This window comes from Microtus oregoni, unplaced genomic scaffold (assembly GCF_018167655.1).
Source record: "Microtus oregoni isolate MIOR12 unplaced genomic scaffold, Mior012 000007F_ref0000211, whole genome shotgun sequence".
NCBI classification, from domain to species: domain Eukaryota; kingdom Metazoa; phylum Chordata; class Mammalia; order Rodentia; family Cricetidae; genus Microtus; species Microtus oregoni.
The window spans coordinates 21,466,342-21,492,582 of NW_024543066.1; the positions used below are offsets into that span (position 1 = coordinate 21,466,342).

At 43.0% G+C, this 26,241-nt stretch overlaps 1 protein-coding gene across 2 annotated transcripts in view; it reads left to right on the top strand.

Annotated features, from left to right (window-relative positions):
- Window positions 1-26,241, top strand: part of Mgat4a (alpha-1,3-mannosyl-glycoprotein 4-beta-N-acetylglucosaminyltransferase A) — a 91,323-nt gene that overhangs the window by 57,895 nt on the left and 7,187 nt on the right. For both annotated transcript variants that reach the window (XM_041656528.1, XM_041656529.1), the window contains exons 6-14: window positions 13,062-13,108; window positions 15,200-15,313; window positions 16,070-16,145; window positions 22,495-22,609; window positions 23,410-23,540; window positions 24,213-24,320; window positions 24,418-24,611; window positions 25,065-25,143; window positions 26,115-26,181. In XM_041656528.1, coding sequence (XP_041512462.1) covers window positions 13,062-13,108; window positions 15,200-15,313; window positions 16,070-16,145; window positions 22,495-22,609; window positions 23,410-23,540; window positions 24,213-24,320; window positions 24,418-24,611; window positions 25,065-25,143; window positions 26,115-26,181 — 931 coding nt within the window. The remainder of the gene's footprint in view (window positions 1-13,061; window positions 13,109-15,199; window positions 15,314-16,069; window positions 16,146-22,494; window positions 22,610-23,409; window positions 23,541-24,212; window positions 24,321-24,417; window positions 24,612-25,064; window positions 25,144-26,114; window positions 26,182-26,241) is intronic.

The following is a 26,241-nucleotide window of genomic DNA, read 5'->3' on the forward strand; positions in this document are numbered from 1 at the left end:
TGGTTCTCTATGGGTGTGTTAAGTTATACATCTAGCCTACTTTTTTTAATGGTATTGCTGGCTCTAGTCTCATAGGGTCCACTCTAGCCTTTCCTCATTACTCAGTAATTAAACCTTTTCTCCACAGCAAAGAAGCTGGTTGTCAGGATTCACAAATCTCCTTAGTTGTCGAAGTTAAATGAGCATTAAGCCGATCTCTAGACTAGCACATACTCAGAACGAGCGTGCCTGATTTGTCCTCGGTTTTGTTTCTCTAGCCTCACGGTATCCAGACTGCTGTTTTCCAAAGGTGATTAGCTTAGTTTTCTCCATCCTTGTCCACTTTGGTGTGCTTATATTCTTTATTCTTCAGTGTGAATATAGGACAACCATCTCTTCTGCCATTGTAGTTCAGCTGGGTATAGAAACTCTGAGTTACCCCTCCCTCCCTTACTCCACTCTCCTTCCTTCATGTATTCTTGGGTGCTAGTGCTGAAGTTAGCTAGACAGTCTTCCATAGTTTTCATTCTTTGGTATTTGAAACCAAATACCAAATATTTTACCTGGTTGCTCAATTTATTCTTTTTCTATTCTTAAAGCCTGGTAATTCAGCTGTAATGTAAGTTTCAGTTGCAGATATTATGGGTCATGTTTCTCTAGCACAGTGTATGTTCTTTTGGCCTATGGAGCTAAGTCTTTAATGTCATAAAGTATGTTATTTTTTTCTTGTGAAAAACTTATAAAGTTGAAAAATCTTTACACAAAATACCTGCATACTTACCACTTTGACTCTTCCATTCGAGTTTTAGTATTTTTGTTTGTCATGTTTCACTTCATCTACCCCATCTTTTATCATTAACCCATTTCATAAAAATGTGTATTTTGTGATGGGTTTGCCGGATTTCTTAGAAATAGGTTTCCCTATTTCTTATAATTGTTTTTTTTATTTTGGTTACGAGTTCTTTAATATAGAAAATGGATACAATTCTTGTCAAATTTGTGTTTGAATTTTTTTTTCCCAGTCTGAATGTCTGTCCATTTTCTTCCTACTGCTGTGGTGGGCAGATTTCCTCTACAGGGACTGCATTCTGTGAACTAGCGAACCCTTGCATATATCACAAAGACCCTTCTTGCACACTGTCATGCTTTTAACTTGTGCATTCTGATTGTGTCTCATCTTGAGCTAACTTCCATTAAGGTATGAGATAGTGTGAAAGGTCCCTGGTTGTCAGGTACTCATTATTGCAATTCCCTGTGCTGAGAAAGCACTTTGGCTTCTCTGGTAGATTTATTGAAAACACAGTGATTGTAAGTGTGGGTCTTTTTCTCCCTGGGTTTTTTCATTATCTGGATTGGAGCTAAGTCTCATGCTGGAGCTCCACCACCTCTTATAATGAATGAATTATTGACGACCCATCAAGTCTAGTCCTGCAGGCTTTTTTTTTTCCAAGATTGCTTCAGATATTGTAGGCTCTGTGTTTACAAACACCTTGATAATTGTCACAGTCCCTTCTGATGGTGGATCTTGCTTCCTAGTGGCAACGACTTCAGCTAAGTGTGGTTTTCTTCATTCTTTTCCTTAATGGTCAAGTCATTGCTTGAAAGTTTCTTTTGCTCCCCCTCTTCCTCCATTTGCCTTTCTCTGTTCTCTCCCCTTTCTCAATTATTTTATTGATTCTACTCATTTCTCCCCCCTTTTTTCTTATTTTGTGTTTTGCTTCCATTTTTATGAGTCATTGAAGGGTTTCAGGCTATATTGGCTGAGGGGAGAGTGAAGGAATAAAGATGTGTTCTAGACCAATTATTTTAATTTATTATTCTTTTACATAAACAGATTTACCAACTTCTCTTTAAGCCACAGAGCCTGCTGCAGACTCAGTTGGTCTCTGCAGTTCTTGATGTCACCTCTGATTATCGAAGCAAAGTCAGATCCCCTTTTGAGACTAAAATTTCAGTTGTTAATATTTCAGAATGAAGCCTGTGGTTCTCATGTCTGGTGTTGCTTATAATGGTGTGTGATTTCCAGGAAGGAACATGGGAAAGCTTGTTAATTCTTTTAACCACTCCAAAGCTTTCTAAGCTTTTCTGATAGACGCCTGAGTGTGCTTTTAGGGTTAGTTACCTGTGTATCTTTTACCTTTTCTCTCCCCTGAAACACCTAAGGAACACTCCAGACTGGCCCTCACTGTGGTTACATTTTTCTCTTGTTTCTCTTGTTGAACAAGGATTTATTAAAATACCATGTTGAAGCAGGTACTGGGGATAACAATAGATAACCTCCTGAACTGGAATTTGTACATGAGTATTTCTGTATCGTTGGCTCCCTCTTTTTTGGAGGGGGCATTAAGTGGATGTTTATATTGCTGAATGGTACAGCAGCACTCTCTCTGCTGATTACTCTCCTGGCTGTGCTTTTCCATCCCAGCTCCATTTCCCTGTCTTCCCCCGTTTCCTTGCTTCTGAGACCTCCTGGATCTTTGAACTCTGGCTGTCTGGCAGATGAAGAAGAAACAGACCTCTGACTCTGTTCTTTCTCTGTGGCATTCATATCTACACTTCTCTTAGTATTACTTTTCTACTTTTTGTTTTTTAAAAGATGAATGTTGGTTGGGGATTTTTCTTTTAGTAATATAAACAATTCAAAGCTATAAGCTTCTCTTTAAGTACCACTTTGGCTATACCCCAAGTACCTTTTTTTTTCAAGATTAAAGATTGGTGTGTGCGTGTGTGTATGCGTGCGAGAGAGAGAGAGAGAGAGAGAGAGAGAGAGAGAGAGAGAGAGAATGGCAGTGTGCATATATGTGTGGTGCCTGTGGAGACAGATCCCTTTGGAGCTAGAGTTACAGGTGCTGTTTGGCGTAGTTGCTGGGGACCAAACTGAGGTCCTCTGCAAGAGCAGTAAGTGCTCTTTAACCGCTGAGGTATCTCCCTAGCTCCTTTATATTCATTCCTTTTGACATGCCCTTTAATTTTTTTCATTCAGATCAAAATACTTTCTAAGTCCCTGTGTAATTTTTTCCTTGACCCATGGGCTATATAGAAATGTATTTTTACATTCTTACCTATTTGATAATTTCCTGCTATTCCTGCTGTTAACTGATCTCCATCCATTTCAACCCCTGGTAGTCAAATAGCATAATATGTATGGTGTCTGACCCTCTCAACCTTATCAGCACCTATTGGTTGGCTACCCTGTCCTATGTGTGCTTAGAGAAAATGGATTCTGTGCTCAAGTGACATATTTTTATATAGACGTTTAATAGGTTAAGTTGCTAAGTTACTAGAGTTTAGGGTTAAAGTCCCACCCAGCTCCAGAGTCCCAGTGTGCTAGCCTCAGCCACACATTCAGGTGATCATTGATGAGAACTGAGAGAACTTTGCTCAGTCAGCATGGCCATGTGGGGCAGAACAATTGAAGGGCTTCAGAACCCCAAGTCTGTCCCCCTGGGGACTGACAGAACTTGGAGATTTCGTAGAGAAGAGAAACAAATGAGGCAGAGTTTTTACTCGACAACAGGAAATCTGGTTTCAGGCTGGTGGTCTTGAGATCTTTGTCTCAGTTCTGATTTTGCAAGGCACTACGGAGAAACTGTGATCTCCATCTTCATTTGAGGGGGCCAGTCTGGTTTCTGGGGGGTGATTGCTCCTGCTCTGTGGTGTAGCCCCAGCATCAGAAGTAACTGCCTCCAAGTGAGGGGTGATTTGCCCTGCTGCGAGGGAAGTTTCAGTCCACTCATAAAGATACCTGTTGACCAGTTCTGTCGCCTCTGGTGTTAAATGTAATTGCTAAGAGCATGAATCTGGAGGAACGATAGTTAGAGTGGCAAAATAGAGCCTGCGTGGGTGGACGGAGAGGGAGGCCAGTGGTGGGGCGTCCACAGTTTTCCTGAGTGCTCTCTATCTGTGCTGATCTAGTTGGCTGCTGTTCTGTTCTGGATTCTAAATTGTGCGTGACCCACCGTCCTGGGGCATCAGTAGTATCTTGGCCTGTCGCTTTCCAGCAGCTAAACCTTTTTTTAGTTACAAATCATAAACATTGTTATTGAGAAAGTGTATTTATTTCCTGTCCCCTAGAGTTTGTTCACGATTCAACAAGTATTTTCTGAAGAGGTGATAAGTGATAGGTTTATCAGTGAGTGAAATAAAACCTTTCCACTGAGACATCTAGAGACGACGGTGCAGATCACTCGTGGAGCATGGCGTACGCTTGTGAGCACCATGAAGGATGAATGGGGCAGGGAGGGGAAACAAAGGAGATAATACATGGCCACTTCAGAGCAGGCTTATTGGAGCAGTGAGGTCATTTGCGCAAAGGCCTGGATCATGGGCCATGGAATAATCCGAGCAAGGGCCCAGGACCGCAGCGTTGCTGAGACATTTGAGGAAACAGTTTCAGGAGGACTGTGAGTGGTTAGACTACAGCAGAAGTGGGGGTCAGGGAAGAATAGGACGGAAGAACACAGAGGACTCCAGGTCTTCATGGGCTCTGCTTTTGCTTTAAGTCAAGAGAGCTGGCATTTTTTTTAAATAGACAATGGTAAAGATTTTCAGTTTTGCAAGTCACGTGATCTGTGTTAGAACTGCTAAACTTGCCACCTTTAGCCTGCAAGTAGCCATGAGTCATACATATATGAAGGGATGAGGTCATGTTCCAATAAAGCTTGACTCAGGCTGGGAGTTAGTCTTGCTGAACGTTGCTCCCTCATGGGAATTCCCTTGAGAATTTTAAGAAGAGACAACATCTGATAGGTAAAAATACCTGTTAATTAAGAAAAAAAGTATGTGTATGTATATCTGTCTGCATATATGTCTGTGAGCCGTGTGTGTGCCTGGTGTCCTCCCAGGCCAAAGGATCTCCTATTACTGGAGTTACAGATGGTTGTGAGCCACCATGTTGGTGCTAGAAATAAAAGTCAGGTCCTTTGGAAGCACAACCAGTGCTCTTAAGTGCTGCACCGTCTTTCAAAAGACATTTTTAAAGCTTCTTATTTTGAAAGAATTTTACAGTTAAAGAAAGGTTTTAAAAAATTGCAGGGTGAGCCAGGCAGTGGTGGCGCATACCTTTAATCCCAGCACTCAGGAGGCAGAGGCAGGTGGATCTGTGTGAGTTCAAGGCCATCCTGGTCTTCAAAGTGAGTTCAAAGATAGCCAAGGCTACACAGAGGAACCCTGTCTCAGAACACCCCCTCCTAAAAAAAAGATTGTTCCCCCACTATAATGCTGCAATTTAAGTAGCTACAATAGTTACTAAGATTAAGAAATTAACAAAGTGTAATACTTTTTAAACATATATACACACACGGTTTCTCTGTGTAGCCCTGGAACTCACTCTGTAGACCAGGATGGCCTCAAACTCAGACATCCGCCTGCCTCTGCCTCCTAAAGTGCTGGGATTAAAGGTGTGTGCCATCATGTCCTGCTATACTTTAAAAATTACCCCCCCCCCCCCCACACACACTTTCTCTCACTGTTCTCTCTGTGTTTTAGTGTGTGTTTTCATTCTATGTCCACACAGAGGTTAGAGCACAGCCAAATACTTGGTAGTCACTTGCTTGGTGCTTTTACCCATTGAGACATCCTGTGGGCTCAATGCTTTTTTTCTTTCTTTTTTTTTGTTTTTTTTGTGATGAAGTCTCACTATGCAGACCCACTAGCCTTGAACTCACAGAGATCTATCTACCTGTCTCTGCTTCCCTGATGGGATTAAAGGCATGTGCCACCAGGCCCAGTCTACTGGTCCCAGTACTTTTTGTGAATTCATTTGGATTTCATGTTGCTACTGCTACGGTCCTCTCTGTTTCCACATCTGTTGTAGCATCCCAGGTTGCATCCAGTAGTCCTGAATCTGCTCTTTCTTCTCTCTATGATAGCTCCTTAGAAATTAAGATTATTTTTATGAGTTCTGGTCTCCTGTGTGATAGTGTCTCAGCTCGAATCTCTCTGACATGTTCTTATCATTACACCATGGTTGCAGGCCTTTGGTGAGAATGTCACACTTGCCTTTTGAAAGGCTCCTATTGGCAGCTTTGGTCAGGACAAAACCCTTGTTATGATCCAGGTGAGTTTTAGACTAGGCTATTCCAAGAGGCCCCAGATGCGGTCAGTTTAGGAACAGAGTTGAACCTAGTGAGTGCTGGGGAGTGTGTGGGATGTCTCCTGTCCCCTGCAGACTGGAGGAGATAGAAAGGCAAGGACAGACGGACTTGAAATGAAGAAACAGTCTCTTTTTCTTTGGTCTAGCCTTTTAATTTCCCTCTTTCTGACACGTTATGTTACAGCACTTGACTATTTTAGAAACTAGTAAAGCTCACACAAATACTATGGCCTGTGTTTGTCTTTATTTAAAGTTTAAAAAAAAAAACCAAACATTATGTGGGCAATAATACTCTTGTCTCAGATCCAAGGAAATAAGATTTCTCATAAACTCTCAGCTCCAGTTGTGAACACATTGTCTGTCCTTGATTTCTTGCTGAATAGTTACAGATGCAAATTATCCTCCTGGAATTCTCATTGGTTCTTTAATATGTAAAATAACATCTGTTTCTGGCCACGGTGGAGTCCCTGATGTAAGCAGCTAAAAAGCTAGGGAAATGTCTGAATGAACGTTCTGAGACGCTGGACAGTAGACTACACAGGGTAATAAATGTCCTACCTGGTGACATGTTTTGCGTCATAGTGCAGAAGGGAGAAGACCAAACTGAGCTCTTGGAAAGAATCTCAGATGAGGGTTCTGAAAGGAGGATAATGACACAGAAATAACCCCTTGCGGCCTTTGCCAAGTCACACAGGCACGGCATAGAGGAAGAGTAGAAGCTGAGCAGTCAAGTCAGACAAGAGCCGAGCTTACCAGCCACAGTGGCTGACTCGAGCGATTGCTTGGCACCTTCAGATCCGTTTAAGCTGTTTATGTATGTATGTGGGACATAAAATACTTTTCCTCTTTAGATAGTGGGCTTTTTTTGAGACAGGTTCTCTCTATGTAACCCTGGCAGCCTACACACTGTGTAGGCCAGGGCGGCCTCCAACTCAGAGAACTTCTTGCCTCTGTCTCAGTAATAGTTCATTGCAGCCTATGTTGTTTACTAAAGTAGAGGTAGGTTCTGGTCTCTCCTGGTCTTCAATTGCCTGGAGCATCTTTTAAATCTCTTCACTTTCTGTGTTTGTAATTGAAGACAAATTGAGGCAGCATACTGTTGGGTCGTGTGTGTGTGTGTGTGTGTGTGTGTGTGTGTGTGTGTGTGAGAGAGAGAGAGAGAGAGAGAGAGAGAGAGAATTCCAATCCACTAAGTCACTCTTTCTCATTATAGTCCCGAGTCTATTTGCATTCCCAGCACTCACTGATAGGTAAGGATTCCTTCTGCTGTGTTTCTCATGGTTTTCTGGTCCGGCTGGTCCTTTGTGTCTTCCTTTGTGGTTTCGTGTAGCTAGGTGCTTTGAATGCTTTCTATTTTTGTTTCCTGCTTCTGCTACAGAGTTTTGCTTTGTAGTTCCGGTGAGGCACACAGAGCAACCTGATAAACTGTGCTTAAACAGCTCTGCGCCTTTACTCCCTCCTGCACTTTGTTTCTGATGTTTATCTCTTGACAGCTTACCCTCACTGTCGTTAATAAATGTTGTACTAAAGGCTGAGTTGCTTTGTAAACGCCAGCACAGCCCTGGAGAATGCTAAATGCGGCCGCTTACCACTGAGGTTCTTCTTTGATATCTTCTGTGCTGCTTTGCCTACTAGGATGTCTGTGTACCACTTTTGTGCCTTGTGCCTGAGGAGGCCAAAAGAGGTGTCTGATCTCCTGACACTAGAGTTCCGATCAGTTGTGAGTCACCAAGTGGATGCTGGGAATCAGACCCGGTTGGGTCCTCTGGAAGAACAGCCAGCACTCCTAACCACTGAGCCAGCTCTCTCCCCTAATTATTAGAGACCTTTCATTTTTACTTAAGAAACTCACTCTAACAAGTCCTGTAAAGAGATGAACTTAGGTTCTGTCTCCATGTCTTCATATAAAGTGTGGACAGTTGTGCTGTGTAGGGTGTGCATGCACGTGCTGTTGTTGCACATGTGGGGATCAGAGAATGACTTCGGGGGATGTGCTCTTTCTCTGAGTCGCTTCTCCTTTTCTCTGGGAATTGAACTCAAACTTGGCAGCAACTTAGTTGCCTTACCGCTGAGCCTCCTTACCAGTCCCATTTCTCCAGTTTCTGAGAGGCAGCTTTGCAGGGTGGTGGTGTCATTTCTCCCCCTCAGGTCTTTGGATATATTCCTTCATTTTCCTGACTCGTGGGGTTCCTGTTATGAAATCTACAATAACTGTATTTGTATTCTTTCATGTGTGCTAGATTTCTTATCACTTCCTGCTTTCAAGATTTTCCTTTGTTTGGAGTTTTCATAGTTTGGGTTGGAATTCACTGGTGACCCCTTCTGCCCATACATGGATGTCGGCATACACACTGAGATTCTAACTTATTGATTTGAGATAGAGTCTTACTGAGTTGCCTAAGCAGACATTGAACTATCAGCCTCCAGAGTAACTAAAATTGTATACCTGAATCACCAGGCACGGACAATTTTATTTCTGCATAGTCTTGTGGGGCATCTTCTGAATCTATGACAGTCATGTTTCATAGATCTGTTTCTTTGGAGTTCATAGTTGGAACTGTAGTAGACTTTGTCAGTGGGAGGGGAAGGGGTGGAAATGCACCTGATCCCTCTGTCCCTGGAGTTGTTTTGGGAAACAGCTCCCTCTTCTGGTCCTTATAGGTGTTGCTTAGTAGGGATAAAACACTCTTGGGACTAGTGTGTTATTCGGGAAGGGCCATCTATCTGGTGACATTGTGGACAAAATTGCGAGTCTCTGCTTAGGTGTCTTGCAGGTTGGTCGTGTGGCTACTTGTAGCCCAAGCGTTCATAATCATACCGATTGTCACCTGCAGCTGGAGAGAGATGTAAGCTGAGATCCCGGGTTAGGCAGAGCTGCTGTTCAGGATGAGTCAGCTGAGAGGCTGTGCTCAGAAATGCACACTTGAAGATGATGTCTCCATCAGGGTGCAGCTGTGGGTGGTTTGGTGTATACGGTCTGAATTTAGATAGCTGTGACCCTGAGCTGAGTGTGGAGCTGGGAGTCTTGCTCCCAGGCAGGGTCTTTGGAAGGCTTTTTGGCTAAGGGGAGCCACTGCTTTGACTGCTTATGGCCAGCATGTCTACTGTCAGTGACATGTGGAGGCACATGTCTCTCTGCTGGGGTAGGGCCACTGGACCGGCCTCTGAGGCTGAGCATGAAGACCAGCTCTTCAGGGACTCGGTGAAATTTCCTCAGTACTTCTGAAAGTGACCAGTTCAGGTTTGTGATTGGGCTACCACGTCATCTGTTGGATATGTATTTCAGATGGCAGTTCCACAGGGTGACCTCACTTACATTCTTTGATTCTGTCTTACCTAGGTGCTATAGTTAGATGAGCCTAGGATGGGCCTCCTGGGACATGTCTCAAGATGCTAGGGCATCTGGATTTTTCCTCTAGAGAGTTGTGACCCAGGAACATCCTCTCCTTATGGCCTTGGTCTAAAGGAAGGAGTACACTGAAGTAGTTCTCCAAATATTGGGGTCTGTGAGATTGCCAGTTGAAATTTTCCTGGGGGAGAAGACCTCCGGTTCCTGCTGATGTCATCACCTCTTAGGCCCACCCTTGTATGTGTTCAGCTTTTGTACATCTACCCCCAATGAAGCGGAGCGGTCTTGTCCTTCCTCAGCTCTGTATGCGCAGCATGGCATGCTGGTTCTCTTACTGTTATATGCGTTGCTTTTGTGTGTATGGTTCACATTCTATTCAGCTCATCCTTTTAAGTCAAGCTGGTCTACCGTCATGCCAGCGTGTTTAAGAACAGTTTCACAGCCCTGAAAAGAAAACCTGTTCATCTGTTTCATCAGCCCGGGCCAGCTGTTAATCTACTTTGTGTGCCCACAGTTTTCCCTTTGGTATATTTCTTATCAGTGCAGTTGCACAATGCACGGTCCTTTTGCATTGTGATTTCTTTCATGTAACATGTCCTCAAGATTCATCTGTCTTCAACATTTAGAAGAAATATCTCCTGCTGAGTTTTTGTTTGGCTTGGTTTGGTTTGTTTGGTATCTTTCCTTCCTTTATTTCCCAACAAGATTTCACTATGTAGCCCTAGCTGTCCCGGAACTCTGTAGACTAAGATGACCTCTAACTCACAGAGAGCCACCTGCCTCTGCCTCCAAAATCCTGGGCTTAAAAGTCGTGTGTACGTCAGAGGTCAGAATCCGGCATCTTTCTCTGTCACACTTGGTGTTTTTAAAGACACAGCCTGGAGCTTACTAGCCTGACTGTCTGTTGAGATCCAGGGTTCTCCTCATCCCCAGCCTTGGGATTTGGGGTATGTGTTGGCATACTTGTCCCTCCTCCCCATTTGGGTATTGGGTCTTTGGGCCTTTTGCTTGCTGAGTAAGCCATCTTCAGCCCGTCTTTGCTTTTTTTATGCCTATTTAATTCCCAACTGTCCAAGCATTCCAGTGTTCAGCTGACAGATTTGACTGATTCCTTCTCTTCTATTACAGTTTTCACATACTGTTTAAAATATCTTAGGCAGCTGGAGAGATGGCTCAGTGGTTAAGAGACTGGCTGCTCTTGCAGAGGATTTGAATTTGATTCCCAGCACCCACATGATGGTTCTCAGCTGTCCTTGGTTCCAATTCTAAGGAATCTGATGCCCTTTTCTGAGCCCTGCATGTACAAGGCATGCACACGGTGCACAGACATACATGCAGGCAAAATATCCACACACTTAAAATCTTAGGCAAAATGGCATTCTTACAATGAGCAACTCTGAGTGCTCAGCCTTGCCCCAGCACTGAGGGAGAGGCCAGGAGGAGTCCCATTGGAAAGATTTGACTAGTGTGGCCCAGTGCTTCTAGACTGATCACAGGTTGAGCTTTCCTCAGAGGGGTCCCACTCCACCTCCCAGTCTCCAGTAGGTATAGAAAGGTTCTCTTGCATGAAAGGACACCTGTCAAAGTTGTTTACAAATCTACTATTAGGTATATGAATAGTTAAGGTAAGGATGATGCATCATATTCTGTAAGGACCCCTTTGCTCATAAACTGACTTACAGTGCACATAACAAACTGTGTTCACACACAGTTCTTCCTGGTTCTATGCTTCAGATCAACCTGCTGGGAGGAGAGGGCAGGCTGATGCATCTTCGTATTCCTTTGTGCTAGACAGGTGTATCACTTTGCCTCATTGAGTGTTTATCAGTTGGGTTTCAGGATGTTTCTAAGCATTTTGTAGTCTATGCAAACCAAATTTGGCTACAGTCTCCAAAAGCCTAGACTCAGATACTCTTTGGTAAAGCTTGTGGTTGATTATTTAAGAACAGATCGTTGACATTTGGGTTTGGCGAAGGTGGAGGAGAGCAGTTTGGTCTCTGGTCCTGTGCTGTATCTCTAAAACTCTTTCTTAAGGGTTTGAAAAATGTGGGATTATGCAGATACTTTGTTCTTAAATCGTTAAGCTTAATAAAAGTTGAAATTTCCATTAACAAACATTAAAGTTAAATTAGGCAAAAATGCATATTAGTTTTTAATGAGATTTTCTTATTACTTTCAGCGTTAAGCTGTTTCTTTTTACTTGTAAGTGTTAAATATATGACTGCCTTCATAACGTTGGTCAGACTTTATATACCATTGATTTGTCTTAATAGTTGACCACATTTGTCACTGAATTTTTAATGGATAGAGAATTGTGTTGGCTAGTTTTTGTCAACTTAACACAAGCTAGAGGAACTGGAGCAGATGGAGCCTCAGCTGAGGAAAATGTCTCAGTAAGATCAGTCAGTAGGCAAACCTGTAGGGCATTTTCTTAATTAGTGATTGATGGGAGCGGGCCTAGTCCGCTGTGGATGGGACCAGCCCTGGTAGGTGGTCTTGGCTCCTGTAAGGAAGCAGGATGAGCAAGCCCATGGTGTGCAAGCCAGTAAGAGAACCTCTTAGTGGCCTCTGCATCAGCTCCTGCCTCCAGGTTCCTGCCGGAATGTTCAGTGATGGACTCTGATGTGGCGTGTTAAGCCAAATAAAGCCTTCTTCCCCAGTTGGATTTTGGTCATGGTGTTTCATCACAGCAATAGTAACCCTCACTAAGAAAAGAATATTTTATTTTCAGTTTTTTTTTTGTTTTTTGTTTTTTTCTTTTTTTTGTAGATCAAACCTAGGGCTTGGTTCATTTAAGACAAAGACTCTACCACCGAGCTACATCCTCAGCCTGGATTTTTAATTGCTTGTAATTGAAACATGACCTTCAATTCTAACTACGGTTATTATCCTCCTGATTTGAGTTCTCGGTATCAATATCATGCTGCTTTTTATTATATAAGTTTATTGAATATAGTCTCTAAGGTTTCTTCTACCCCACCCCTCCTTTTTAATAAAAAAGAGAGAGCTCAGGGGAGCAACACAGGCTGAACAGGCAGGTAGCTGCAAGGCAAACGTTGAGCCCAGTTTTGTTTCATGGTTCTGAGCACTGGAGTCTTTGCCTGCAGCAGCCCACTTCTGCTGCTGTGCACATTCACTGCTTCAGAGTTTGGATTTTCAGGAGAAATAGGAATTGCTTCATGTTCTAGTAAGTTGAGCATCAGTGATTGAAAATATTGCTTACTGTAATAGCTTGTAGCTAAGGACATATACAGGTGTGGTTTCATAGAACAAGTGTCTAAAAAGTTAAAATGACATTTTCAGCGTGTGATTCATCATTTGTGCCACTTTGAGTTTGGCTTTAAAAGTGAAATAAGGGACTGGAGAGATGGCTCAGCAGCTAAGAGCACCGGCTGCTCTTCTTGAGGACCTGAGTTCAGTTCCCAGCACCCACACCATGGCTTACAAACATTTGTAATACCAGTTCCAGGGGATCTGATGCCCTCTTCTGGCCTCCAAGGGCAACACACACACCACACGTGTACATGTGTACGCTAGGTGCACACACATACTTTGCAGACCAACACACACATAAAATAAAAATCTTTTTTTTTTTGTAAAGTGAAATAAAAACGATAATGTTTTTTTTCTCTTTCCCAGACAGACCTTGATTATGTTAACAGCGTTATAGCGAACCTGGAGAAAGAGTAAGTTTTCCAAAGCACAGAAATGGAAATATTTTCATTGCTATTATCTTTGGCTCCTTTCTAATTCACTTCTCTGTTCACCCATGTCAGCAGCCCTTTATATTCTCATTAAGTAGCTGCATATAAACCCCAGTGTCTGGTGGGTAAACTGCTAACTCCACTGTGGGAAAAACTGAGTAGCATTTGCATGGAACACGACCAGCTAGTTGTCTTTACTCTTGGAAGAGGAGAGAGAGAGTCAGAGTTGTACAGAACTGTTTGAATCCCCACCTTCTACTCACCAGGCAAATTTGTTGTCAGGACAGGTGTTAAAACTGAGCCATCATATCCAAGCATGTTTTTCTGTCCTGCCAAGATTGGGCCCCAATTTACTGTGGGCAGGGGACAGATACGGAGCTTAGGGAGTTTCAGGCCTTGGCATGTTTATAGTATTCAATTGCCAGTTTTAAAGTTAGACCCGACAGGTTTCTTCTGTGGATTTTATCTGGTTTTACTCCTAAAGGGCACATTTTCTACTCGACAAGAAAGGCTTAGGAAGTTGGAGAGCCCAGTGGCTAAAGGTGTTAGCTCATCTTGTAGATGACCTGACTTTCAGTTCCGTCCCACCCCCAAGTCCCCACCAACATACACACGTAATTAAAAATAATAAAAATCTTTAAAAAAATGACTTAAAAGCAGGAGTTACTTGCCAACTCCATACTTAAAATAATTCCTCCTTGTTAATCAAAATATGAAAGCTGGAGATTTAATAAAATATTGTGTGTACTTCAGGGTCAAGTTGTGTGCGTTAAAATTTTTCTCAAGTGTAGCCGGGCGGTGGTGGCTCACGCCTTTAATCCCAGCACTCGGGAGGCAGAGGCAGGCGGATCTCTGTGAGTTTGAGGACAGCCTGGTCTACAAGAGCTAGTTCCAGGACAGGCTCCAAAGCTGCAGAGAAACGCTGTCTCGAAAAAACAAAACAAATTCTCAAATGCTACATTCTGTAGAAATAAGCTGGTATAGACAGTCCCTTTAAAGAAGCAGGGAATAATGACTGATTGGCCTTCCCATTGATCTCGGGGGCAGCTCTGCAGGCTCCTTAATATGCAGGGAAACCAAGTCTAGAAAATGAGTGCAGTACATACCCCTGGCTTTGCACAGAGGCCGACCTTATAGAGTATTGGGTGAAGATTTGCAAGTATGAGACAAGGAGGTGAACGAGAAAGGAACCACAATTAGTGAAAACTGATTCAAGAGCCTCAGAAAGGGCTTCTCAGTCCAGCAGCACTGATAGGTGGGTCTTGGTCCAAGGATGTGGAGCAGGATCCTTAGCTCTGTCCCTTAGATGTCAGAGAATCGCCCCTAGTGACGATGAAAATGCCTCCAGGCCCCACTGAATGTTCCCAGGAGGGATAAAGTTGCTGTCAGTTAAAAAGCCCTGGTTTGGAATGATACAGAGCCTGAAGCCTACAGATAAAGCTTCCTGAATATTGAAGAACTTTGTCTTTAAATTTGAAAACAGTCACACTTATTGATTTGTGTGTCTATGCATCCACGTGCTGTAGTTAGAGGAACTTTTGCGGTTGTCTCTCCTACTGTGTGGGTCCCTGGGATTGAACCCAGGCTTAGGGGGCAAACACCTTTATGACTGAACCATCTTACTAACCCAGAAAAATGGAAGAACTTTGATTTTTCATGAGTAATATATTTTGGGTCAGCATACAATTTGTTTGCTTTTTTCCTTCGGTCCCCCTCTTTCTGTGGGACCTTGATTTACTTAGATTTAAAAAACAAATCACTTAAAAGACGGCAGTTCCTGCAGTTTACCCAGGATCGCTCTGCTGCAGTTTACTGTTTCTCCTCTGACATTTTGCTGTCTTTAAAAAGCATGGCTGAAAAAAAAAAAAAAGGAAACTCAGAACTTGTATCAGCAGAGAAATTTGTATTTTCTGCTCAGTGGTGAGCTGACCGCATTTAGCACACTATATCCTTCTCCTCATACTCCGCTCTCCTGCTTAGCCATGCGTTTCATGTTAAATGCAATGAGTTGAGCATTAAGACAAATGAAATCCCACAGAGCTAAAATAATACAGCTAACCTTTCTCTTGGTAGATTTTCTAAAGAACTTAGTTCTGGCCTGCTGGAAATAATCTCCCCTCCTGAAAGCTATTACCCTGACTTGACAAACCTGAAGGAGACGTTTGGAGACTCCAAGGAAAGAGTAAGGTGAGCAGGCTCTTCCTTGTTTAGATGTCAGGCAGTCATGGCGAGATATCCTAGGCCATCTTGTTCAGCAGGACAGAGAGTCTAAGCACTTTGCTTAGCTGAACTGAGCTTGGGGTGACTGTTCATTGTGCTCAGCATTAATTAGTGTGTTTCTGTTAGCCACTAGGAATTCACCTAAAAGATTACTATTCTAGACCTAAGTGTGTTTTACAGACATTAATACATAGGATTAGTTTCTGTTTGCATTTAATATGCATTATCTATCTCTGGCCATATTCACTTCACAGCTCCAGACATAGCCTCATATCTATTTCCTAAAGTAGACTTTGCCAAGCACTAATTCAAGGAGACAGTAAGATATTACTGAAGCAAAGGTTTGTGGATAAGGCAGTCTGGAAAATGCTGGATTGTAGCTCAAAAGTAGAGCATTAACCAAGCACGCACGGAACCATGAGTTCCGTGTCTAGTAATGTGCTCACTGGTGGGTATTTTAGCATCTTTTATGCTGATCTGTCTCTAGAAGGAAATGTAGGGTCTACAGTGATTCCCAGATTCTCCTCACTGGAGAGCCTTCTGTGCGCGGGGTAGCTGGAGGGTTAGTGTTGTCTTAGGAGTATATGGTGAGCAAGGCTTCATTGGAGGAAGCCACCCTTTGACTGTCTCTCGGCTGTGTGGGGTTTGTCTGTGTGTGTTCACACATAGTCTGAGTTTGCTAACTTTGAGTCTGATTCCTCACTTAATCTGAAACTGTTTCAGATGGAGAACCAAGCAAAACCTGGATTATTGCTTTCTAATGATGTATGCTCAGGAGAAGGGCATCTATTACATTCAGGTAAGAGCTGGGCTCTTTACAGGTATTTTTGCTGTTGTTTCTTTTGTGTTGTTTGAGATTGGGCCTGGAATTTGCTATGTAGACCAGATTGGTCCTGAACTCACAGAGATCCACCTGCCTCTGCTTCCTTGGTGCTGGGATTAAAGGCGTGTGGGCATCACAGCACGTCCTTCTCACAAGTTAAAGAAGTGTTTGTTGAAGATACATAGCGCTTCTCACGAGTTAAAGAAGTGTTAGAGACGTAGCACAGACCTTCCTCTGTCTTTTTATTTGGTGGTTTTGACTTCTCCTTCTCCTCTTCCTCTTCTTCTTCAATAGATTTACTAAAATATAAAAAGAAATACACTTAGCTTATAAAAGATTTGAAATGTAAAAGTCAGAAAAGTTTTTGTTTCATATTTATTTTGTAAAGATGACCACATTCTATGAACACATTTTACATATAGTTTAACTAAGTTTGGGTTCAGAGGTCTATGTCAGAATTTTCACGTGGGTCTGAAAGTCGGGAAGGTATTAGAAAGCATCTGTTCATTTCTGGAAGTTTCTTGTATGTGTGAATGTGTATGTGTGTGGGGTACATGTGTGTGTTTACTTGTAGGGGCTAGAGGTCAATACTGGGGCTCTTCCCCAGGTAATCTTTACCATTTTTTTTTTTGAGGTTGAACCTCTCACTGAACCTGGAAACTTAGCACTAAAGCTAAACTGGCTGACTAGCAAGCCCCAGAGTTAGTCTTAGCTGCCTGCTCAGTGCTGGGATTTCAGGCGGGCACTGCCACGACTGGCTTTTTGTCATGGGTGTTGGGGCTTAAACTCAGGGTAGTTCTGATTGCACCGCAAGTTGGCCTCAAACTTGGGGTTTTCCTGCTTCTGCCTTTGAGTGCTGGGGCTGCAAGCGTGCAACACCTTGTTTTCTTTGATAGTCTGCCTGGGATAAGTCTTTTACTTCCTTATGCTATTCCTGAGTGTTTTAGCCTTTTTGGCAGTCTACAGAATGAGATTAAAATACAGTTGGGCTGGGGTTATTGGTTGTTGTTAGTGGGAAGAAATGATGATGTGTTGATTTTTTTTTTTTTTGTCTTGCAGCTTTGCTGAAACATTTATTATTTGTAATAGTTTTTTTGTGGATTTGTATAAGGCATGTCATGGGGAAACTTCAGGACATAGGGTTGGCAGTGGCATCTTGGATGTGACCCCAGTGTCGTGATTTACAAATTGACCTAAGCACAGTGGCACAAACTCATCGTCCCAGCATTAGGAGGAAACAGGATCTCTGATCTGAGGCCAGCCTGGGCCATAATGAGTTCCAGGGGAGTACACGTCTTAGGAGGGAGTGCACATAGACATTTTTGTGGGCGTCAAAAGAAGCAACATGGTGTGAAGGCAAATGCAGAGATGCAGCTTCTTTTCTTCCGGCTTTGGGTGCTTTTGACTCTTGGGTGTCTGATGGCTTCAGCTGGGATTCCCAGAGTTTTGCTGACTAGTGGGAATCCCTGCCTGTTTGTGTTCCCAGAGGGAAATCTTTTGGTTTCCATCTTGGGAATGCTGGCCTCACAGACTGCATTTGAAGGAATTCTCTCTTGTCAGTTTTTAGAGCGAGTCTGAGAAAAATCAGTTGCATCTTTCATGCAACTTCAGTGAAGTTCTCTGATCCTGACCTTTCCACTTTGCTTTGCGAGGAAGTTAAGGAAGAGTTTGTTGGTGTCATCGTCTTAGACAGCATCTTACATACCCCAGGCTGGCCCTGAGCTTAGCATGTAGCCAAGGATGACCTGGTGCCTAAATCCCTCTGCCTGCACACCCCAAGTGTTGGCATTATGCCATATGCTGCCATATGGTAGTTTCAGGTGGTGGGGATCAAACCCAGAGTTTCATGCGTGCTAGACAAGCACTTGACCAACCGAGCTACATGCCCAGCCCTTCAAGGCTTTTTGTTTTGTTTTCATCTTTGATCCCCTTACTTGTTAGTGTCATGCTTAAATGTATTTGTCTGCAGCTCAGTCTCAGTGAGTTGTATCTTTCTAGGAACTCGTTATTTCTTCTAGTTAATCCATCCATTAGCACACAGCTAACACTGTAGAAGCCCCTCCTCATGCACAGTCCTTGCACTTCTGTGACACCAGTTTTAATGCTCTCTCGTGTCTAATGGAGTCCTCTCTTTTCCTGTGTTACTCAGACTAAAGTTGTGCCAGTTTTGCTGATCATTGCAGAAACATCCTTGCTTGCTTTTGTTTCCACTGATTTTTTTTATAGTCGTGTGTTTTGATTTCCTTCTTGATTTTCTTTGTGTTATCATTATAGTAACTTGAAACATGCTGTATATAGTTACAGCAGTCTGTCTAAAACAGATCACTTAATTTCAAGCCATATGAATTACCGACTTTATATCTGCTCCTTCTTCCTACTTTGTTTTTGGTAACACAAGTTGCCTCTATAAGATTGTACGTCTCCATTCTAGGCTGACTTGAACTTGCTGTGCTGGGATTACAGGAGTAGAGTGCGCCACTGTACCTGGTCTAGACGTGCTGAGGGTCAGACTCAGGCATTGTGTGAGCTAGAAGAGCACTGCCTCCACCGAGCCACAGCCAAGTCCCCCCGCGGCTTCTCACATTGCATGTCCATGGATTTTTGTACTTTGGGTTATACCAGATTTGTAAGAGATCAAGGTTCCTGTTCGCTTCAAGGATCTGCAGGTTCCTCGGACTGTCTTCATGGTCATTTTTCCTTTTTGTTCTTTGAAGCCATTTGTATTGAAAACTCCGTCTTTGCTCACGCTTTCTTCTGCCCGTCTGGGTCTGCTGTGAAGTTTCCCATTCAGGTTTTGTATCTTCAGTTCCTGTTTCTAGCTGGTTCTCCTCCACAGTTTCTGTCTCTTTGTTGCTGTTCTCATTTAACTCTCTTACACATTTCATTGCCTCTGTTTTTAGTAGCCTCACTGCAATGTCATCTTTGTTACTGTTGGGATTTTGGTATCTGAAAATCAGCCATCCTCAACAGCCCACCTTGTTCTTGTGGTCTGGTGTTGTACTTCTGGAGCCCTGTAAATTAAAATAATTATTTTCTTCTTTATGCATTTGAGTGTTTTGCATTCATGTATGTATATGCACTGCATAAGTGCTGTTATCAGCTGAGACCCCTGGACTGCAGTTATAAATGGCTGTGAGCCAACTTGTGGGTTCTGGGAACTGAACCTGGCTCCTCTGGAAGAGTGGCAAGTGTGTTAAACCACTGATACATCTCTGTAGTTCCCAGAGCCTCTTTTAAAAGCAGTATTTTTGTTGATTCTTTTAGTTTCTCGCATTGTATTTTGAACATACTCACTGCTCCCTTCCTCTCTCATTTACCTCTTCCACCCGTCCACCTCTGAGTTTTTTTTTCAAACTCACCAAGTCCAGTTTGTGCTGCCCAGCTAGTCTTGGGTGTGGAGCCTGCCCTGGTGTGTGTCGACCTACCAGGGGTCACATCATTAAAGGAGGCGACTCTCCCTCTCTCAGCAGCAAGAGAATGCCAATAGCTCCTTAGCTAGTGGTGATGGGTGTGTGTGTCATGCCCACCTTCCCCCTTTATGCAGGTTTTATGTCTGGGAGGCACTTACACAGGTCTTGTCCATGTTGTCACAATCACTGCTGCTTGGGTCCTCTCTTTCTGGACTTGTGGGTGTAACCCAAGTGTGATTTGCTGGTTTCTACTCTGGTGTGCACAGCCCCACTCTTAGAGTGTGTGAGGGAATATTGTGCATGCTGTGTTGTCCAGCTGGGGCATCACTTAGTGCTCATCTATGATATGCAGCCTCTGGCCTTTGTTCTTGGCCTCTGTTGGGTGCCTGCCATGTTCCGCCCATACTTTGATTGAAATAAGACAGAAATGACATGATCAGGATGCATGCTAGAAGGGCAGAGGCTCCAGGGATTTATAACTAATTTCTCTGCTAATGGAGAAGTCAGGAGTTGGAGAACCATGCCCAGAAAAGTGGCTTTAGCTATTGAATGCTCTGATTTTAAAGCCATATTTCTGTGGGTGAAGGGGGTCTGGAGTTTGCTATTCATTATCTTCTTGATGTCTGAAATCTCTAACAAGGTCAACAAACACATTGCCTCATGACCGGTTTTTTTTTTCTTTTGTCCCAACATAATATCAAAAGCCTTAAATACTGGTAAATGGAAATTGGTGTTGCTTTTAGTCTTTTCTTGGAATAATATTGTTCTTATATCATTACCTTATTGTTGATTATTTGGGCTGTACCTAAATCTTCAGCTCTACAAAGGTTGATGAGTTTTTCTAAAAGTGGTATATTTCCCCAAAACTTGTTCCTCAGGAAATAGAGTTGCTTTATATTCTGCTCTTCAGAGTTGGGCAGCACGAGAATCCTGTCAAGGAGCTCATTGTCATCTGTCTACAGAGTATTAGTAGGGGAAACGCACTAGCTTCAGAAGCCCACAGAGTATGCTGGCTTGAAATGTTTGTAAAGCAAAAGGAGTCACCTAGGGAAATCCCAGGAAAACAGAGCTGAGGATGGTGGGAGGGGGAGAATCAAAGGACTTCATCTCACACTTTCCTAGGGCTGTGGCTTCGTGGTTGCAAACATGGGAGTTTCATATCCACAGCTTCTAAAGGGTGTCTGTGGGTGGGAGGCAACCCAGCGGGAGAATACTGGCCAGTGTGCATGCCCCTGTGTTCCGTTCCCAGCATTGGAAAAATATAAGATACTTATAAAGAAAAGCGTAGAATGAGGTCAGTTGTATCATCAAGGGCTTGCTTATGCTTAAAGAGAAAAAGGAAATACCAACCATCCTGGGGGTTGTGCCTGGACTTGGGATGAAGTTTAGAGTGGCAATGTTATACCATGTCTCGAAGGGCCATACTGCCCAACATTAAATTATGCCAGGGTTCTTATCATGGGTGACTCAGAGCTCCGATGCCTCACTCAGTACGACATTGAACCTTCAGATTTCCACTCAAGCGTCATATTTTTGTGAACATTTCCTGTCTCAGTGTTTCCAAATCACTTTGTATATCCCATTAATGATGCAGGCAAGCGTGGGGAATAGTTCGGTGACCTGGAACTCTGCTTGGTTTGGGCTGTACATACACTCCTCTTCTAGTAGTAATGTACTTAACAGCCTGAGACAGCTGCACCCAGAAACCTGTTAGCACCCTAGGGGCCCAACCTGCTTGAGCTGTGTATACACATCCACTAGGAACGATGTAGTAAGTTTCTTCTCTTCTTCAACAGATTTTGTTCATTCATACTCCAGATAGAAAGGCCGGTCTGGCCTGAACTGGTTTGGGGTGCATCTGCAGCAGCAAGGCAAAACCGTGTCCCTAAGTAAACTTGTAGGGAGAGTCCCCTCTTTACTATCGCCTGTGCATAATTGGGCATGTAGATGATTAAATCAGACACATTCTGAGACAGGACATGCACAGTAGAGAAATGACTGTCTGCCTTAATCTGTCAATCAAAACGGGGAATTACCCTTGCTATCCCCTTTAGCAATCAGATTTCTCTTTCTCTTGAACCCCATAAAGGCAGCCCCAGATAGTGACTGGAGTCCTTCAGTATCTTCATTCATGTGGCTCACTGCCCTTCTTGGCAGTGTGTCTCTGATCTGTGCTTAAAATTCCTTTGATACTTAAAAAAAAAAAAAAAGGAGGGGGTGTTGCAAGTGACTTGGAGTGTGAAGATCACCTTCAGGAACGCTGCCAGGTGCTTCTGGTCACGTCTTATCCTTCTCACTGTATCACACCCCACATAGTGTCTCATATCTACCTATTACTCCAGTTCCAGGGGATCCAGTGTCCTTTCTCACTTCCACAGGCTCCTGCACACATGTGATGCCCTTAAACGAGGTCAGAGATACTTACATACACATAGAAATATGAAGGGGCTTTCTAGGGATGTGGCTCAGGGATCGAGTCCTTGCCTAGCTTGAGCTAAGCTCTGGTTCTATTCAGGGGGGGAGGGGAGGAGAGAGAGAGCGCGAGTGTGTGTGTGTGTGTGTGTGTGTGTGTGTGTGTGTGTGTGTGTGTGTGTGGTGTACATAGGAGTCTGATTCAGACAGAATACAGAAGGCATCAGATTGGATGCATACCCAGTCTTCATGTTGGTCCTCTCAGGTACCCAGGTAGAAGGTGGGTGAGCAAGGCACTGGCTTCTCTTTGACCTCTGACCCGGGAAATTGACCCACAGAGTATATTTCTTGTTTTCATAACACCCGTTTTTATATTTTAATTGGCTTTAAACACAGTCTTCTTGATTTTCATGAGAGTATGTTGGGTTTTTCTGTAATAATGCCTGTTTATCCTCTTTTTGCTTTTTGTCTTATTGAATATGATTTTTCAATTTTTTTTCTAGCTTGAAGATGATATTATTGTGAAACAAAACTATTTTAATACCATAAAAAATTTTGCACTTCAACTCTCTTCTGAAGAATGGATGATTCTAGAGTTTTCTCAGCTTGGCTTCATTGGTAAGAAAAGTGTTTGATTTATCTTCATTATAAAACAGCCGAGTCTCAGAATCTTAAGCCAGTTGCTTTTTTTTTTTTTTAACCAAAAAATGTTATTCTTTTTTTCCCAGAGAAATTGATTGGTGTTGAGAAAATTAAACTTAGGTAAATCTCCTTATGCAAAAAGATGCACATAAACTCATGTAGACTCCGAGTCTGTGGGGTAGCATGTCCTCCCGAGAGCTGCACAGAGACCGCCATGGTGCTGGGAGCGTGTATGACTTCTCTGTCACTTTCATTTCCTTTGTGCTTACGACTGGGGTTCATCCCCAAAGTATGGCACTGCCAGGTTCTTAGGGGGACTGTAACATGCAGCCCTTGTTCACTTCTTTCTTTCATGAACTGTTTGGGGGGGCTTATTTTAATGCCTTTGGGGAATAGTGTCCCTAAAATAGCCACATGCTGCTAGGCAAGTGCTCTATCCCTGAGCTGTATCCCCAGGCCTGCATACTTTTTAAAACGTAAATCTCTCAAATTCTATTATTTATTGGAACAGTCTTACTAAGATAGGAAAAAAAAATAATCTGACATCAGATTATGAACCCTTTAGCAACATTGTGTGTTAAATTGTTGTTAACAGTGGGAGTCAGTGACTTCCTGTTTCTACCCAGGTGACAAGTCCAGAGAAATTTTAGCTAAAGTGATACTGTTCTTAATGATGAGAGGAAAACCCCAATGTATTTAGTGCATAGAAGTCACTTCTGCAGGCATCTCGAGGATTGGTTCTTTGTGACAGCTGTTGACTGGGAATGTCTTTTCAGGAAAAATGTTTCAAGCGCCAGATCTTACTCTGATTGTGGAGTTCATCTTTATGTTTTATAAGGAGAAACCCATTGACTGGCTCTTGGACCACATTCTCTGGGTGAAAGTCTGCAACCCCGAAAAAGATGCCGTGAGTTCATTTTTCCATGCGGTCCAGGGGAGACTTTTTCTTTTCTTTTTGAGATAGAATCTCACTATGTAGCAGCAGGTTGAAGATCCTCCTACCTCAGCTGCATGAGTGCCTGGAAGTTTCTTCTTTGTTTCCTTTATGAAAGTAACTTTGAGTGAAGTAAATGTTGGTTACAAGTTAAATAAGGCTGCTTGGCTTCATTCTGAAGCCAATTCTAAGTTCCAGTGTTAGAAAGGTGGTGTGTGGGGGGTACAATGATAGAGTGCTTTAAACAGTGTTCATGAGGTTTCAGTCTTCATTCATGGCAGTGTATGTGTGTGCATATATAACGCACCTTTTAGTACTAGAAAACCCCTCAACCTCCCTGTTTCTAAGCATTGACTCCACTGTGTATGGCTGAGAAACACTGGTGGGGTCTCGAGGCTTGCTAGCCTGTTAGCATTGGCTATCGATAGACAGCAGACTGACTTGTGAAGGGTGTGCTGTTTTCTTTCTGTTCTGCCTACTGTCTTTTATTTTTTCCCCTTAAATTCTTTTGAGACACTTTCAGACCCCCAGTACACCTGAACATGTTAAATAGCAGTGATGCCATATGCCAGCTCACAGGACTCTTCAGGGTCTGACTTGCACTTTATTATTGAATAATAAAACCAGATTCTTTTAAATGTCTAGAAACATTGTGACAGACAGAAGGCAAATCTACGAATCCGCTTCCGACCGTCCCTCTTCCAGCACGTGGGTCTGCATTCCTCACTGTCCGGGAAAATTCAGAAACTCACGGTTGGTGATTTAACATAGCCTTTCCTAGCTATACAGGTTGCTATTTAGTGTGCAGATGAGCTATGTGTTACATAACGACACACACATGTCCTCCTAGGATAAAGATTACATGAAACCATTGCTTCTCAAGATCCATGTGAACCCACCCGCAGAGGTCTCCACTTCCATGAAGGTGTACCAAGGACATACACTGGAGAAGACCTACATGGGCGAGGACTTCTTCTGGGCCATCACCCCCACAGCTGGAGACTACATCTTGTTTAAATTCGACAAACCAGTCAATGTAGAAAGGTCAGTGACAGTGGAATTCTGTTTTGTCTTAGAATCCCGAACTTCTGCTTGGAATGTGCTTCGTTGTGTGTGCTTGGTGCACAGTAGGCTGGGAAAGGGGTGGTGAGTTACAAAAGTTTTGGTTATAAATTAACTTCATACAGCTGAGTATGCTGCACTGTAATAAAGTGTTGTATTTGTGTGGAAAGTGTTGCAAACAGGTCAGGCTGTGGTTGCGTTGTGTTTATTGAATGTTAAACAGCAAGCATGGGGGCTTCTGGCAGGGATAACACTGCTTGGGGCTACGTCCTTTAATCTTAAGTTTCCCAGTATTTTTGAGTCAGCTAGGTGGTTGCAGGTTCTGGTGAGGTTATCCTGTGCCATCCAAGAGCTCACTCTGGGGTGAGGATGTGTTCTTGAGTCTTGTACACCGAAGTCTAAGTCATGTTTTCATTCTTTGGTATGTGTTTCCAGTTATTTGTTCCACAGTGGCAATCAAGAACACCCAGGAGACATCCTACTCAACACAACCGTGGAGGTTCTGCCTCTTAAGGTATGGCTGCTGCTACTCCTGATGTTCTAGTTTCATTTTTGTTACTGTGCTAAAAATGCCCTAACAGAAAGCAATTTAGGGAAGAGAGAGGCTAATTTTAGCTTACAATTCCAGATTATAGGTCGTCATTGTGGGGAAGTCAGGCAGGAATTTTAAATACCAAGTTACATCAACTCCACAGTCAAGAGCAGAGAGATGTGAATGCCTGCATGCTCTCATGTATGTTTGTTTGTGCTCAGCTCAGTTTCTCCTCTCTTACATGGCTCAGGGACCTCTGCCTAGGGAATGGTTCTGCCCCCAGTGGCCTGGGTCTTCCCAGATCAATTAAGATAACTTCCTATAGATATGCTCACAGGTCAGACTAACGTAGACAGCCCCTCACTGAGGCTTTCTTCCCGCTGATCTCCCGTTGTGTCAGGTTGACAAAGCCAGTTGTCACAATGGATACAGAGAGGTTGTTCTTAGTTATGAGGCTAACAAAAATTCTCGTGAGATGTAGGACTTCAATGATGGGTGGTATTACTACGTTTTTTAAAAATGTTGAATACCTGATATTAATGTACCCATTTGTTTCATCAATACTCTTCATTTTGCTTTCTACTGGAAAAATAATACAGTTGTTTGTATTAGGAAAAGGGTCCATATTTTACCACAGTTGTTTACTTTGTATATTTTGAGCTCCATGATGCCGGCTGAATATCTGAGTGCCTGATGGGGCATGGTTAATTCACTGGTCTGTAAGAAATGCCTACATTTTATTCAAGTCAGCATGCAGTCTTCGTTCTCTAACCATTGGTGTATTTGCAGGCTGGGAGAGAGGTTAAAGTTTTACTAACAGGTTTTGAGAATTTTCAATTTTGAGATGCCATTTTCTTTCATAACTCTGCCACAAATGCAACTTTTATATACAAAGTTAAATTCGTTTTAAAGGAGCCTAATTACCCATAATTGCTGCTTTTATTTTATTTTAGAGCGACAATTTGGAAATCAGCAAAGAAACCAAAGATAAACGATTAGAAGATGGCTATTTCAGAATAGGTAATGTCTCCTTAGTAACACGCCCCTTGTTTCCTGGACTGACTCCGAAAGTCATTTCAA